At 44.5% G+C, this 17,507-nt stretch overlaps 1 protein-coding gene across 4 annotated transcripts in view; it reads right to left on the bottom strand.

Moving 5' to 3' along the window:
* Positions 1 to 1,186: 1,186 nt before the first annotated feature.
* VSNL1 (visinin like 1) overlaps positions 1,187 to 17,507 on the bottom strand; it is a 137,560-nt gene continuing 121,239 nt past the window's right edge. For all 4 annotated transcript variants that reach the window (XM_024354216.3, XM_054677701.2, XM_001135557.8 and 1 more), the window contains 2 exons: positions 7,744 to 7,959; positions 1,187 to 2,176 (listed from right to left, as the gene is read on the bottom strand). In XM_024354216.3, the coding sequence (XP_024209984.1) occupies positions 1,979 to 2,176; positions 7,744 to 7,959 (414 nt within the window). In that variant the 3' untranslated portion in view covers positions 1,187 to 1,978. The remainder of the gene's footprint in view (positions 2,177 to 7,743; positions 7,960 to 17,507) is intronic.

Consider the following 17,507-nt stretch of genomic DNA (forward strand, 5'->3'; position numbering starts at 1 on the left):
TAGTGTGTATCCCTCTCCACACAAGAATGATGTTAGGTGCACAGTAGGTGACCAATGAAGAATTGTTATGAATGAATTACTCAGGGCCTGGTTTAACCGGGTGCCATTCTAAAGCAGTCCACAACTCCTCACCTACCCGTCCTCACTTAGTGAGGAAGGAGTCTTGAGATGTACTGAGCCTCCCTGATCTCTCCCTGCCTACAGTTTGGGCTCAACATGCACAAGGGTGAAGGATATTAGGACATTCTATTCACTTGTAGGACTATCTTGTCAGGGCAGAATTTTGGTTCTATCAGTGTTTCAGGACCACTGGTGTCCTAAGTGTTTGTAATGAGGTGACCATTTCTTGTTAAATGAATGAATAGAATCATTAGACCCTAGTTTAGTGTTATGTAATGATCCTAAGACAAATAAAGAATGGTAAAAAACGAATTCGATAAAAAGTACTTGAATAAATAATATAGCACTAAACTGTCTGTTACTAAAGCCACCAGCTATATATGACAAATTACACTTAATTACAGTATAAAATTCAGTTCCTTAGTCACGCTAGCCATACTTGAAGTGCTCAGTAGCCATATGTGCAGTTATAGCTAGCGTGCTGTGCAGATGTAGACCTTCCCATCATCAGAGAAAGTACTATTGGGCAGTGCTGTGTAAAAAACAACTCTCTAGGGGGGCATGTTCTGAAAATGCAAACCTGCTTTTAGAGGTTTTGATGGAATCTCTTCTGCCTCCTTCAAGATCAAAAGAGTCAGAGTTCTGTTCTGTTATTAAAAATAACTACTTCTGTTATTTTTTGCCTACTTTAGATTTGGGAAGACAGATGTCTTCTTTCCTACTGACTTATGTTGGGGGACACCTGCAGCCTACCTACTGTGTGTGCACAGCTCCACTCAGTTGCACTGAACATACGTTGTTAGCACCAAAGTCACACTGAGATAAAATTTATTGTCATAGAATGAACTTTTTTTTTTCGGAATGAACAAATCTGTTTTACTTTTCACATGCCATGTTCATTGTCCCTCTTTGGGAGCCTGGATGAAAAGTTGGAAAGTTGCTTTTTTCCCTTTTGTTGTCATTAATTCTTCAAATTCCAAAGTTGTATATTTAAGAGTAGATTTAGTAAGTTGTTGCTAGCATCTGCTGCAATTTTAAAATTATAAAATAAGAATTAGGGGGAAAATCAATTGTTATAAATTTATTTGGGACATTTATTGCCACCACATTGGAAGCCTTTGAAAATTCAAACAGAAACCAATACACTTCCATCTTTTTTACTTTCGATAAATAATATCTTTGTGTATATGTATATATAGATAGATATACTTAATCAATAAGTCATTTAGCAGGGTTTTTACATTTTATACTGCATTCATCCAAAACAGCTCTTTCCAGATCGATAGGATGCAAATGAGGTAAGAATTAAGGCAAACCCAAAAGGCATGCAAATGTAGTACATTTATATTCACTGATAATACAAGCTCCTGTGGTGTGTGGACCAGACACAGGAGCCAAGGGTCCCTCTGTGTCTGTCCAATAGTATTTTACAGGAGGGTAGTGACATAGCTTATAATTAAGTTACATTACCATGGGGGTCTCAGTGCTACTAACATTATGTAATCAAGGAGATACGAGCATTAGCAAAACATGAACAAGAAATCATATAACTCTTTGCAGCACATTTCTGCCCAGGCTTTGGAGGAAGAGGGATTTTTATGAAATGATATTACACATATCACATTGTGGCAGGTTGTTTTTTTTTGTTTTATATATGCTTTTAAAATTCATTAGCAAATGACATTCTCATGCACACGAGTGTTTCAAACACAAGAAGCAAGTCCATTTATAGGTAGTCCAAGCAATATTTGTGTGTGTGTGTGTGTGTGTGTGTGTGTGTGTGTGTGTGTGTGTGTGAATAGCTGCAGACTGAATGGAACATTGAGACTTTTGTGCAGTCCATAGCATTGACTTCAGCTCATTTCTGGATGTCGCACTGCAGAAGTAATACAATGGAAGGGTCACTCTTTGCAGCTTCTTTGAATTCATCCAGTGTAATCTGGTCATCTTTGTTCTTATCCATCTTACTGAAAATCTTGTCTACTCGCTGCTCAGGCGTCAGGCCATCCTCATTCATTTTCATCATGATCACAGTGCCTACCATTTTGTAGATAGCCTTGGGGAAAAGAGCATTGTAGATGATATTACCAGAAACCCAGGAGGACAGAGAGCTCTTCTTGCCTCCCTTTCACCTGACGGGATCCCACCCATCCTCCAAGCCTCAGCTTCCCTTTCCCCAGAGGAGTTTCACTCCTTGTGCTGCAAGTTTCTGTGACAACCCATACCATTTCCCCCAACAGAATACATCTCACCTTTATTAAAATAACTGCTTTGTCTTCCCCACTAAAGAGTATGTTCTATGGAGCTAGGAAGCACGTGCTCCTGTAAGTCCAGGGCTTGGTATGATGCCTGGCACATCACAGGTCTCAATAAATACTGATCAAATGAAAAAGCTTTAGCTGCTGGAGCTTGGGATGTGGGGCAAGGGGCAGTAGGAGGGAGGGCCAGGTGAAGTGTTGAAAGATGAAGCTGGAGAGAGGGAAATGAGAAGCAGATCACCGAGTTTTCCTAGGATAAGATAAAGAATTTAACTTTATTTCAAATAAGTCCTTAAATGCTATTGAATAAGAGATGACATAATCAAATATGGGTGAGTCTTGTGACCAACTGGATATAGAAGAATTTGGGGTGGCTTCCAGGTTTTTGGCTGGAGGAAGTGGTTAGAAAGGGTGGCTCAATGGTGAGATTAGAAATAATGGATTAGGAATAGGTTCAGGGAGGAACATGATGGGCTCAGTTTTAAACATGCTGCATCTAGGTGCAGGAAACAGTCAAAAAGCACTAGCCTCGGGGATTTAGGAAAAGAAGAATTGTGGGGCCAACCGATTAGAAACTTAGAATCTAGTAAGACAACCAAGCCAGTTGTACCATTAAAATTGAACTCTGCAAGAAGTTAGTTTAGGGAGAGTTGTGGAGCAGGGACTCTGTTTATAAGTTAAAGAATAGAGTGAGAAGATTTCAATTATCCAGGCCAACTAATTGTATACAATTAATTCTTGATATGAAATTTCCAAAGTATAAATTATTTCCTTTCTTAGCAAAGTGCTTTAAAAATAAATGCCCATCTATACAAAGACTTGCATGAGAACATTCATAGCAGTATTATTAATAGCCAAAATGTGGAAATGACACAAGTGCTCATCAACTGTAAACAAATAGGATATAGCTATATGGTAAAAAAAATATATACTATTTTAGCAACAAAAGAGAATGAATATGCTACAACATGGATAAATCTCAAAAATATAAAGAAGCCAGACACGTAAGGCCACATGTTATGTGATTCCATTTGTGTCAAATGCCCAGAAAGGCACCCAAATCCATGGAGACACAGTGATGTGTTGGTTGCCTGAGCCTGGGGTGGGAGCGGGCCTTTGGGCATGAGGGATCTAACTGGGGGAATAAAAATGTTTTAAATTTACATTATGGTGATGGTTGCATATCTCTGTACACTTACTAAAAATCATTTAAGTTGTACACTTAACATGGGTGAATTTATGGTCTGTAAATTATAACTCATAAAGTTGTTTTTAGAAATGCCCATCAGAGCAAACCACTAACTAGAAAGTGCTTTATTTAACAAGTTAAAATGTCCACTGAGATAAAATATTTTGTGCGTATTTACTTTTGTAGCTAGATGGTATTGATGTATCATGGAATACTTTAAGAAAGTTGTCTTTAAAAGAGGCAGACTTTCCGAAATTTCATTTTGTGGATAATTGGTAGACAAGGTCCTGATTAGTCTAGTAGCCAGAGTGGTGCACAAGGGAAAAGCAGGGAATGTGTACTGTCTGGAATTTAAAAAGAGACAAATGGCCCGTACACTTGTAAGCTGCCACTCTCACCCTGGCCTTTAAAAGGTGAAATCAAAAGCCCTTACATGAGGCAGTGGGTATGAAGGCAGCAAAACAAGTGCACTATTAATAAAGTCAGGGTAATAAGAAATGTAAACACAAGAAGTCCCTCCTGGACCTCAGGAAGCAACTCTGAAAATGGCAGGATCTCATTAATCATATCCATGATACAGCCCTGCAATTGGGACTGTGAACACGACAACCAAGAAGGGCCATTTCAGATGCAGACTCTTACATATCACAAAGGCCGGGCATGCCAGACTCGGAACTCGGTGTGAAACTGCCCCTGTGGTCCCCAGCCCTGATGGACCTGTACTGACTTGCCTTTCACTGTAAACTAGAAAACTGGATAAAAATAAAAGAAATAGCTATTTTCAGACTTTACAACTGACAGTGCAAGACTGTAATTCCTAAGAGGTGGGAAACAAAGTAGATGAACCCTATGATCTCAGTCCAGAGTCCTTCCTGGACCGCAGCACAAGGAGAAGGGTCCCAAGCAGGGCTGAATCACCGCCTGGAGGAGACCACAATTGGAGGAGGAAGGTGAAGACAGCCAGAAATTTCGGGGCAGAGGACCAGAGAGGGAGCCAGGCAGAAAGAAAGCCTCAGAAATCTGCCTAGGAGGACTCCTCAATGTTTATCTGGAAACTAGGCTGCACACAGAGGATAAAAGTTCACAAAGAAGTGTCTGAACAATAAGCTGAACAACTCTTGGTGCTCACACAGGCTTGCAGAGCATTCTAGTTCTTAATGCAAAGAGCTTGCTAAATACCTTGGCATTCAGGAAGCCTATTGTCCATTCTTCTTCTTTTTAAAGCAAAGCTTCTGGCAAGAGTTTTCTATAGTCACTGTCTTTACTTCTTCCACTCCCATTATCCTGGGCTGCTCTATTTAGGATTTTGCCACCAACTCCTCTGAAACTATTCTCAGCTGGTTCACCTATGGCCTCCAGGTTTCCAATTCCAATTGTCAATGATTAGTTTTCTCCTTTTACTTCTTCTATCAATAGCATTTGACATGATTGCACGTTCCATTCCTTCCCCACAAAACAGTGTGTTTCCCTTCCAGGACTTCTCACTTTTCCTTTTTTACTTTGACCTTTCTGACAATTCTTTCTCCATCTCCTTTACTGATTGTGCCTCATGTTCCTCACCTCTAAACATCAGGTTGCCCCAGGACCTCAGTCCTCTGGAAACCTCTTTTCTATTTATATTCTCTGTCTAGTTATACTCTGATATGTCTTCTTTCACTTAAATACCTGAATAAGTATCACCACACACGGGGCTGGTTCCCACCAGCCAGAGTAGAGAAACCTCACTAAATGTATGAGAAAATCAGTAAGAACCCCAAAATGGTCACAAATTGGTCACTGGGCTAACTTACTACAGAAAACCTACTCTCCATCTGCTCTAAAAGCTTAAAATTATAAAACTGCCTCGAAAAGATCACACTAATTTACATATAACTTACCTGCCTGTCAAAACTAATCTCAGCACTCTATAAATGAAGACAACAAAATATACTCTAATGCAACATTCATAATGTCCAGGAACCAATAAAAATTATTACACGTGTCACGAAGCAGGAAAATGTGACCCATAATCAGGTGAGAAATCAATCCATAAAAGCTCTGAATAGAAGAAAGGAAGAGCTAGAACTGATGGGGGGAAACGTGGAAGAACTAAGAGAAAGAAAAGCAGCCGCTGACAGCCAGGAAATGGCCCAGACTGCCCACCGGGCCTTGGTGCTGCCGGGAGATGGCCCAGCCCTCACAGTCAGGTCTCACACCAAACATAACCAATGTCACAAAATGCCAGTGACCATGATGGAGCAAGGCAAAAACAAGACCACTCTGTCATTAAGTCTGAACACAGACACAAAACACCAAGCATCCCTGCTTCCTGCTATGGTGAGTGACCACTGCTTCTTCACCTGTTAGAGCATTGCATCGGTCTGTGTGCCCTCCTCCTAGGTATCTAATCATAGAAGTGTCCCCACTCCCTGACAGTAACCAATCCACAGTAAACCTCTGCTTCTCCGAACCCTCCCCAAATCACCCTCCCAAAGTCCAGATCCTAGAAGTCTTTTCTAACACCCTCCTGCTGAATTGCCCAAGATTCCCTCACTGCAAGCAGTAATAAAGTCAACTTGTGTAAGTGTGGGTATGTCCTTGGGGACTTTGGCTGAAGGGCATTGACAAGGATTAGAGAGAAAAGTTTTGGAGAGGAAGGGATTTGGTGGCCAATGAGGGGAAATGACAAGAAGTCAAAGAGGAGAAAAAACTTGGAAAAACCTACTCTGTAGGGAGCTTATAGAGAGACCTTGGAGGGAGCAAGTTAAGTGTGGAAGATGGACAAAAGATTAAAGAGTGAGAAAGATGAGAAAATCAAGCCACATGTTCAGAATTATTGTGCTGTATCTTTTCTGATAACCTGTTGGAAAAAATATATATTCAATTGAATGAAGGGAACACAAGTAAAGAACTAAGATGTTAGTTTGCTGGGTATATTTGAAAGGGAGTCGGCATTGAAGATAGAAGGGGAGAAGCCAACGGAGAAGAAGAGACTAAAGATGTGGAATGAGAGGGTGTGCAAGTGAACAAGGCCAGCTTCCCAGGCAGGGAGTTGATGGGTGACTTCTCTCTGAGGCTGGGAGGAGAGTGAGAGTCCTGAGGGGACCTTGGGGCTTTGGCTTCTGTTTCTTGCAATCATCCCATTTTCTTGTGGGGATCCACCCTGCCTGATCTCAGCTCTTGGTGTCTGGATGGGGCATCCCCCCAGCTCCAGGATGGAGCACCTGGCTCTACCTTCAGCAAGTGATACCTTTCTCTCCTTGGTCAGAGTGGCTGGTGCAGGGGTGGGAACCCATGCTAAGACAGTCAATCAAAGGAAAGCTACCGAACCGTGCATCTGCTATTGCATGCCTGCCAGGCTCCAGGCTGGGTCTGGGTTCTGGGCATGCAGCCGTGAGGGCAGAGCCTCCTCAGAGAGCTTGCATTCTGCCATGTATTCCACTCAACAAGGTAATCTGGGGCAGGGACAAATGTTGGGACAAAACCCCTCCTGGTAAGGGTTAGATTGCTTTGGTGTGAGGGTGGAGTGGGCATATTTGGGAAGGTATGCGGGAAGGAAGTCCTCTCTGGGAAATGGGATAAGACCAGAGATGGGAGCGAAGTGAGGGAGGAGCCCCCAGAGGCCAGGGGAGGGCATGCTGGGCAGAGAGAGAGGAAGTGGAAGGCCCTGAAGTGGAACCGGGCATTAGAAGAAAACCAAGAAGACCTTCACATTGGGAATGCAGTACGCAGTGGGTGGCGTGGCAGAGGAATCCTGGGTTACTCACAAACACAATGGGCAAAGCCTGCTTGCTGTGGAATGATCAGAACCTGGAAGGATGTCCCGGGAGCCCCTGACAGCCTCGGGTCCCCACTAGGCGCAGCTGGAGTGAGGCAGAGCAGAGATACACCAAGTGCCAGAGAAACTGAGCCCATGACATCCTGTGTGCCCAGTAAGACAGGTTCGTGGGAGATCCAGTAGTGAGTGAATGGCAGATGACAATGCCACCGTCACGACAGTACGGGCCCCATGGCTTGGTTCTGGGACCTCCCCAGCACTGTGCTGCAGTGGGGACAGAAGCAGGAGAAGTCCAGGCGTGGTGTGCAGCTGGCAGGGCTCGAGCAGAGAGAGAAGAAGCCACCAAGGCCTGCACCTAGGAGGCTGCTGTGGGGTCTCCTTCTGTGCCCACCACCCGCCAACCACGCCCCGGGCCTCACCTCAATGATCTCCAGCATCTCCACTCGGGTGATCTTGCCATCACCATCCAGGTCATACATATTGAAGGCCCAGTTCAGCTTCTGCTCAAAGCTGCCCCTGGAGGTGATGGACAGAGCGCAGATGAACTCTCGGAAGTCAATGGTGCCGTCCCCATTCTTGTCGAAGGTTCGGAAGGCATGCTGGGCAAACTTGGAGGCGTCTCCATAAGGAAAGAACTGCAAAGGAGAACACGCACAGTCAGGTGTCGGGAGGGGATGGAATCGGGGCGACGAGGTAGGTTCCTAATGACGGCATCACAGGTGCTCCTGGGCGTTGTCGGAGCCTCACCCATTGGAGAGCGGTTTGGCCTGACTGTCAAGGGCAAGGGCAGGCATTAGGGGAGGCTTTCTCACAGCAGGTGCTCAGGTACAGGCATCTCATTGTTTCCTGTGGGTGAGGCTGGTGACATGTGGCTTTCAGTTGATGGGGCTTGGAATCGGTCAACAAGTACCACCTGATGCTAGTGTTCAGCATCTCAGCTCACTCCCCCCAGGAACAGGACTGAGGCAGACAGCAGTTTCTCTCCCCACACAGGTGGTGCTACACGAACTTCAATGTTCCTCTAGATATGAGAATCTGGCTTCATCGCTGCCCAGTAGGGCCAGAGGGAGGGTGCCCAGACCTGGTTTCTCCTGCCACCAGCCCTCGTCCTGGGCCCACACTTATCCCCTCCCTGGGTGAGGTTCCAGTTTCTAACTTCTTTTTGCAGGGACTTTTCTTTTGCAGAACAGACATTTAAAACTCATTAAAAATAGAACATGACTGGGCTTATTTTTGAGAGACATAAAGAGGTTTCTTCACAGAGCCAACTGTCACCAGGGGTGTGTGGGAGGCAGAGAATGGACACAAGGAGGAAAGGGAAGCAGAGACCACAAGGAGGGAAGGCCATGGGGAATCAGTAGGCGGTGGCCTCAGTCCCCTTGGACATAAGCCTAGGCCAGTCACAAACAGCAGGTAGTTCTGATAATTAACAAGGAAGAACTGCAAAGCCCCAAATACAACCAAAAACAAACCGTGTGCTATTTTAAAGCAGAGAAGTTATGTATGTGTTTCTGGATGAATAAATCTGGGTTCTGGGCTCTATAGGCAAGCACTACAAGGTCTATAGAAGATTACTGAGGTTGCTCATTGATATCCCTTTTCCTTCGTAAGTTTTGCACCTGCTAAGTGGACCAGGTGAGCAGCCTTCATACAGATGGCCTCTTTGCCCACTCTGGGCTATCTACCTCGAGGAGCCCTCGGTCCATCTTTCTCACTGTGCATCCTGACCTGGGTCCTGCAGAGCTCTGCTGCCCACTCCTCCTGCACCTAGAAGCACATTGGAAGGTAGAAAATTTCCCTCCAGACATAAGATATGCTTTAACACAGAAGGATTCTATACATGGGGCCCAGGGAACAGCCAAGCATTCCAGGAGAAGGAAAGTACCCATTACTTATATTTTGGTAGTACCCATTGCTAGGCACAATGATCTGTTCCAGAGACTATTCCTATATAACAAATCACCCCAAAAGCTAGTGGCTTAAAATGACAACAATCATTTTATTATCTCACGAAATAAACATTTGAGACCCATTTCTTTTTTTCATCAAACATATCTTTTCCTGGTTACAAAGGACAATGTTCTCTTATGTTCCCTCATTCCCTAAACATAGCTTTCACTTCTCTTATCCTTCATTTTTCATTATTCATCAGAATTCACTGCGTTCTTTTTCATGTCGGGCCTCGTCTTGGGTGCTATGGACTCAGAGAGCAATACCTCGAGGTCTCTGTGTTCCGAGACTGCACAGTTAATGGGGGGACTTTACTCAAAACTGACTTGGTCATGTTACTTGATAAGAACTAGAACAGAGGAGAGGGCAAAGTATTACTAAAGCTCAGTAAATGAGCTGTTAGTTTCAAGGAGGGAGTTGTAGAGGGAAGGACTTTCCTTCTTCTTTGAACAGCTCAGCATGACCCCAGCCCCTCACCCCCCAATGCTACTTAGGTGCTTGGTACCTGAGGACAGGCTGCCAGGCACTGAGTTTTGAACTAAACAATGTTGGATCTGAAAACTTCTAAATAGGCAAGTTTGCTCCTCCTGTGCCTTATGCATGAGTGGTCCTGGTCCCTTTCTAGAGGGTACTTTGGCTGATGTGTTCATCTGCCTTGTGATTAGGGGCCTGGGTGGAGCTGGCACCTGTGAACTGACTTGGAGTGGAGCAGAGCGAGCCCCTGGACAGGTTCCCAAGTCCCCTTAGTGCTGTTTACCCGCCAGCATTTTCTATGTGCAGTTGGCACGAAACCTCCATTCATGTAGGTTTCTGGCACTGTAATGCTTTAACTATCTTATGTCTCACAGCCTACTTTTAGGTTAAGGGATAGTTCACAGTTTTACCTAAAAATAACTGGGCACCTTGGGTCAGTATATTAAAAATTAATTTAGGTCTAAAAAACCTTGAGAGAAAAATCAGTTCTAAATTTTGAGCTATAAAAGTTACATGTGCCTTGCAGAAGGTCTATATACTGACTTTTACAACCAACATGTTTACTTTAGAACTGAGTGTGTGCTCAAGAGCCCTCAAATTTCTGGAGGGGTTGTTTCCTTTAGGAAATTTATCCTATCATGTTCTGAGTGCTTTGAGTTTTTCTAACTAGGGACATGCTCCTTATTTTGACAAAATAATTCAACTCTAGATGGATCATCACAGAGAAATGAAGCTGCATTCCCTTCAATTTCTTTAGGAAGAATTCAGGGTCTTGAACTCAGATTTACTTCTCCTGGAGGACAACAGGGCCTGAAAAGCACAGTATTTTTCTTTTTTTGCATACTCTTGTTCAATTTCTTTTTAACTCAATGTATTTTGTTTCAACTCGTATTAAATTTTGACATGGAAGTAATATTCGATGGCAGTAATAATCTATAAATAATATGACAGATACAAAGAACTTTGAGATTGAAAAATTAAAAATATATATACACACTCATATGTATATGTATATGTGTGTGTGTGTGTGTATTAGTGTTCTCTCACTTAATTTTCATAACAAAATCTGACATTGTACTTTCCATTTTGTGGATGAGGAAGTGGAAGCCTAGAAAGGTCAAAGGCATTTGCCTAAGATTCCTGGCTGTCTGCAGCAGAGGCTGGATTTGAATGCAAATCTGTCTGACCGTTTTTGCCACACCTTGAGATTTATCTTAATCAAGTGTTAGCCGAGGAAATAAACTTAACTCCACATTTGATGAAGCAACCAAATTTGTTGCATTATGTAATTCTTAGCATCCATTGCCCCTGAAGCTTGAAATTCTCTGCTCTGAGTATTTTCGCCACCTTCTGGCAGCACATATGTACTGCAAGGAAATTACTGAGATTCTGAGTTATTTTCTGACTCATTCTTTAACTCAACATTGATTGAGCAGCTGCTATGTGTCAAGGACAGTGTTAGGTGCTGGCAATAAAATAGAAGAAAGACATAGAGCATTAAGGAGTGGGGGAAAATAGGCATTAATCAAACCACCATATAAAGAAGTATAAAATTTTACTGTGATAAATTACAAGTGTATGGAGCTGCAAACAAAAGTAACGGACATGATATTGTCAGTTTGAAGCTTTAAAATATTCGCATGTGGTCCTTTCCCCCATCCTAATATACAGGCTGCTGACAATTCATTGTTCTTCATCATAGCCTAGAGTTTCAGAGTCTGAGACTTCTTGGGATTACACAGACCTTGACTGCTCCCGGTTGTACTCCACACCCTGTCCCTGAACCGACCAACCTGCAGAAGAAAACCCCAGGAAACACTTGAAGTCTTTTCTTTCCCCAGGCAGACAACAGGAGTCTTTGCATGGTTTAACCAGCTTCCTCCTGGCCAGGGCAGGAGCTTTTTCTACGGACAGTGGGCCCCACTCTGCATTTCTTTCTTTTCAGTAATCTATCTAGTTGTGAATATCAAAATGTTTGTTTCCTCTAAGAGGTGGTGCATGAGAACCAGACACATTAGCCTCTGGGCCTCCAGGGCCCCACCCAGCGTGGGCACAGAAAGGCTGAGTGATGATCTACAAACACTGTGCCTCTCTCCAGTGACACATTTCCTCTGCACCCCTATCCCAGCCCTCCCCAGCACCATTGCTGCCTGGATAGCTTATCCTTCCAGAGAAAATATTGCAGCATTTCCCACATGAATCTCTCCCCTCCAAAGATCCCTGGTTCACTGCCTCAATGTGATGGAGGAGGCAGCTCCCCAAGAAGTTCTCCAGCCCAACCTTTGGGTGGGGGTGGGGTGGGCACAAGCAAGGCCTTGGCCAGGACTCACCCCTGCCCATGCAACAGCTGATGTGCTGTGTCAGGAGGGGTGGCAGCAAGGCTACTTCGGAGGATGCCTCTCTCCAGGGCTCTGCCCAAGGCCCAGCTCCTGGCTAACACTGGGCAGCCCTCAGACCTCAGAATAGATTTCTGCCCATTAGTCTGCTGGAAATAGAGCGCTTGATAGGAAATAGGGCTTCAAAAAACCAGAAGAGTATTCTTGGACTGCTCCGCTGCTCACAGTCTTGGAGAGGTCTGCCATCCAATCCCGCAGAAGACATAGTTGCTTTTAAAACACCCTCACTTGGGTCAGTTTTGTTTCTTTTGTTCTCAAATTTCAAAGGCCTATTTTGCCTGGCCTATGAATATACAAATACAATCACCCTGAAATACAGTTGCTCAACCTCCAAGGTTATCTCCCCTTACCCTGCTGGAATTAGCCAGTGGCTTCTAGCCTGTTCTGGATGACCTGGTCTTGTACCTACCTCTTCAGGCCCTGCTACTGAGACAGTAGTTATTGTTTCATGAGTGTGTCTCGTGGAACAAGGCTCTAAGCAGGTCCTTCTCACAGGCCATCCCAGCTGATTCTCTCAGCAAGGGTAGGACTTGGAGGAGGGTCATTTTTCTGGGGTAAGTAACTGGCATGAGGTCACATCACTAAGGGGTGCAGGGGGATCAAACTCAGTGCCATCTGAGCCAAAGCCTTGGCTCTTCCCAGCACCAACTGCAGTCTCCTTCTCCTCCCACACCAGCCCTGCAGACAGACCCTCGGCCTGTCTCTTCCGGGGTCTTGACCTTCCTTGGCTACACTGTATCTCAGAGGCTCCCTAAGGGGCCCCTCGTGCACTGTCAGGCTGCTCTTTGCTTTAGGCCTGCTGGGCTTGTCTACCTTCTGTGGGAGCCACCAAGGACAGGAGCTGTTCAGATGAGCTCACCCCTAACTCCTTGTCCTGGGGGCTGAGGCCTTCACGTGGGGTGGTCGGGCCTTTCCAGCAGACCTCCTGCCGATGGGCAGAAGGTTAGTGTTGGGGTCTCATGTGCCCTGAGATGCTGACCATATGCCTTTGAGAGGTCATTTGACATTTGGTTTTGGCTTTCAGCTCTTCACATCCATGAGGCCTCCCCCAGGAATAGGACCCCATTGTAGTGGTACATTCATTGCTTCCTAACTTTCCCTACACTGAGGCCCTTCCATCCATCGTTACCACAGCTCCAGGGGAAACTTTGCACACCCATGTTTGGTCAAGTTTCCTTCCCACACCCGACAATAGCATCTAATTGTTCTCAGAAGAAGGAACGAGACTGTTTCCAGGCCTCAGAGACCGTTCTGTGTCTGGTCCCCACCTCTGTGTCCAGCTTCTGGTCCCCCGGCTCCCTTGTCCCGGGGCCGCTTTCACTCCCTGGGGCCTTGCTGGCTCTCCCTCCCCTGCCACAGTCATGGGACCATTGCCGTGCTGCCGCTGTGGTCTGAAAGTTCCTTTGCTGCCCTTGGCCCAGTGAACCCCTGTTCCTTCTTTAAACCTTGATTTGGTCTTGGTCAGACCCCTGTTACACACATGCATGTCACTGCAGGGAACATTTGTTACAATTGTGAAGAAATGTTCACAGGATTGTGGATTTGTGCCCTTTTTCCCTAGTAGACTGTAAGCCAAACAGGGCTGAGAATGACCTGGTTTTGCCATTGCTGTAATCTCTGGTGCCTGGTACAGGGCCAGGCACACAGTAGGTGCTCGGTAAATGTCTGCTAAATGAACAAGTGACTCAGCAAACAGATCGTTTCAAGGCCTTGAGAGACAGGGCAAATCTACCCACTGACCGGTAGAAGGGTTGAAATGTGCTCTGGAAGCTGCCTGAAGCCGGCTGTGCTGCAGAAGGCTCACCACTTGGCCTGCAAGCCCATTCGCATTACTACTTAAGCAGATGACTCATGAGGAGATGAATCAGCCCAGAGCAGCACTTGCACTTTAGTCACGTGGATGGGAAGACGAGAGACATTTTCCCTTAATTAGAAATGGTGAGTCCAAAAACTGTTTCCTGCCAAAGCTTTCATTCAACAGATACTCACAGAAGCCCAATTGGTGCTGGGCTCCATGCTGAGCTTTGTGAGGGCAGGAGGGAGACTGAGGAGAGGCAACCACGAATAAGAAGATAGAAGGTCTGGTCTCTGCCCTCAAGCAGATGTGATAAGCCAAAGGTAGGTGCAGCCTGACACATGAGCTCCTTCCACATGTAGGCTCTCCAGAAGGAGGTTAAGGACACCCTCGCCCACCCCCACCCTCAAAGGGTTCTCACAGATCCTAAGGTTGCTTCTCAGAGCTACCCCATCCCTTGTCCTCTGGGTGACAACTTCCATTTTCTATCATCACTGCTTCTTCAACATTACAGTCTTTATTACAAGGCAGCCATTATTAGCCTGTGATTCTTGTATAATTACATCTATTTGAGAATAAAATTACTCTTGAACTAAATTTCTAGAGAAGGGGCTTTCACCTCCCGGGACAAGATAAGCAATTTTCACTTATGTCTTAGACCAGATCTCTCTGTTTACACAGACTGCTCCAGAAAGGTCATGAACTCCCAGAGAAGTTCTGCTTTTTTATAAAAAATGAGAATCAGGCAGTAGAAATCCAACCTCCTTACCTTCCAGATCTCCTTCACATTAGAATGCTCACCGGCTGGGCGCGGTGGCTCATGCCTGTAATCCCAGCACTTTGGGAGGCTGAGGCGGGCAGATCACAAGGTCAAGAGATCAAGACCATCCTGGCTAACACGGTGAAACCCTGTTTCTACTAAATATACAAAAAATTAGCCGGGCATGGTGGCGGGTACCTGTAGTCCCAGCTACTCGGGAGGCTGAGGCAGGAGGATGGTGTGAAGCTGGGAGGCGGAGCTTGCAGTGAGCCAAGATAGCGCCACTGCACTCCAGCCTGAGCGACAGAGCTAGACTCTGTCTTAAAAAAAAAAAAAAAAAAAAAAAAAGGAGTGCTCACCATGGGAAAAGCCAGAATCATCTCTATGTTAAGGATGAAATTATATTTTGTTCTTCATTGTATCCTTACTGCTCTCGAATAAGGCTCTGGTATGCTGTAGGTGCTTTATAAGTGCTACTATATTCGGATGGGTAAAGGAAGCAATTTATTGCAGAGGAAAAGATGCTGGTTGAGTGACAGAGTATCTGGGTGTGACTAAGGTCACGTCATCTTGTCTCTTGGGACTTTCGTTTCCCTGGCTATAAAATGACGGATAAATCAGATAAGCTTCAACATTTCATTTAGCTATAATATTTTATTTAGTTTTTCTGATTCTGGAAGTAAAATTTTTAAAAAAGAAGGGATGTTACTTTCATGACTTTGGATTTGTCATTGACCAAAGCACCTACCATTCCCGTTGCATCTAATGTCCTAATTACAGGATCAAACTTCGAAGGGTGAATCTCTCTCTTCTCTTTCTCCCTTTCTCATATTTCTATCTCTATCCCTATGTCTATGTATAAGTCTATGTCTATACAGCTACATCTAGATCATATCTGTTTCTCTATTTCCATCTCTGTACCTATAAGTAAGTTTAAGTATCTATCTCTGGTCTCTCTATCCCTATTTCTATCTCCATTGGAAATGTCACAGACCCTGAAGGGTACTTACTGATTACTCAGACTTTAAAATCAAATGAAGTCTCTTTTTATTTCTGTCTAATACACCATTTGCACTATAAATCGGGTCAATGGCATTTTGATTTTGGGTAGGGGATTATTCTAGTACTTCTCTTCCTGGTAAATATTGAGCCACCAACCTATTACTCTTTGTTATGAAACTAGGATGTCAATAACAAATTACACTTTGGAAATTGTGGTGAGTTTCCATTTAGAGCCAGTCTGCTAGACTGGAAAGATTGTTTTTATTAATTTTAAACGGCACTGAATTTGAAACTAGGCAAGTGGTGAGGATCTTCGAAGGTGCTTGGTAGTAGCTTGGTTGCTGTGGGGAAAGCTAGAATGAGACCACTCCCTTCGTACTGTCTTCACTCGCTCCAACTGAAGTGGGTAGAACAGCAGATTTCACAACTGGTTCTAAAACTTATTTGATCTCCCTGCCTCCTCCAGAACAAAGTGGTCTATCCAAGATCGATTGTCATTTCACCCTGCACCCAACTCATTTCACAGCGTCATGGTGACAATGATGAGAACACTGAGCCTGGCTGCATCTCAATTAGAACCCTACTAGAATGCCATTGGCCACCAAGTCTGGAATCGTGGGGAGAGAGCTATTATAGCACAGCTGGTGACAGCAATGGCAGCCAGAGCCAGGCATGTTCTATCTGCAGAAGTTGAACACATTTGATACAAAATTACAGCTAGATAGGGGGAATAAGTTCTAGTGTTCTATGGCACTGGAGGGTGAGTATTGTTAACCATAATTTATTGTATATTTCAAATAGCTAAAAGAGAGGATTTTGAATGTTCCCAACACAGGGATAAATGAGGTAATGAATATGCTAATTACCCTGATTTGATCATTACACATTATTTACAGGTATCAAAATATCATCTGTATCCCACAAATACATACAATTGTTATGTGTCAATAAAAATAAAAGAAAAAAAAAAGTGGAACACATTTGTCAGAAATGAACAAGTTCAGGACCATTGCCTAAGAAGGTGGGGCTTCTGTTTTCTGGAGGAGAGGAAGCTTCCTACCAACTCTAACATGTTCTCCTAAATGTATTCCTGTCCTGCGTTACTGCAATATCTTTAACTTCTCCCCAAATTATATGAGCCCCACATGATCCCATCTCTGCCACCACAGTTATAGGATAAGATCTGGTTGCAGACTAAGAAACAAACAAAGGAAATGCATCATGTAGAGAAGTAAGGATGCTATGCTGTGGTGGAGAGTGTGAGCTTTGGGGTTGGATGGGTCTGGGATTGAATATCAGTTCTGCAGTTCACTACATGTGGGACCTGGTCTCGGGCAAAGGATTTTTAATCTTTTCAAAGCTTTAGTTTCTTTTCTTTTCTTTCTTTCTTTTTCTTTTTTTGAAACAGAGTCTCGCTCTGTTGCCCAGGCCGGAGTGCAATGGCACGATCTTGGCTCACTGCAACTTCCTCTGCCTCCCAGGTTCAAGTGATTCTCCTCCCTCAGCCTCCTGAGTAGCTGGGATTACAGGCATGTGCCACTGCGCCCAGCTAATTTTTGTATTTTTAGTAGAGACCGGGTTTCACCGTGTTTGCCATGCTGGTCTCAAACTCCTGACCTCAAGTGATCTTCCCGCCTTGGCCTCCCAAAAGTGCTGGGATTACAGGTGCAAGCCACCACACCCAGCCTTAGTTTCTTCATACAAAAAATGGGACAGGATAGAGGAGAATTGGCTGCTGGGCTGGGACCTTTGGGATTTAATGGGGAGGACATTGGAACAGAGCCAGAATGCCCGGTATTCGGTTCC

The sequence above is a fragment of the Pan troglodytes genome, chromosome 12, assembly GCF_028858775.2.
Source record: "Pan troglodytes isolate AG18354 chromosome 12, NHGRI_mPanTro3-v2.0_pri, whole genome shotgun sequence".
Lineage (NCBI taxonomy): Eukaryota > Metazoa > Chordata > Mammalia > Primates > Hominidae > Pan > Pan troglodytes.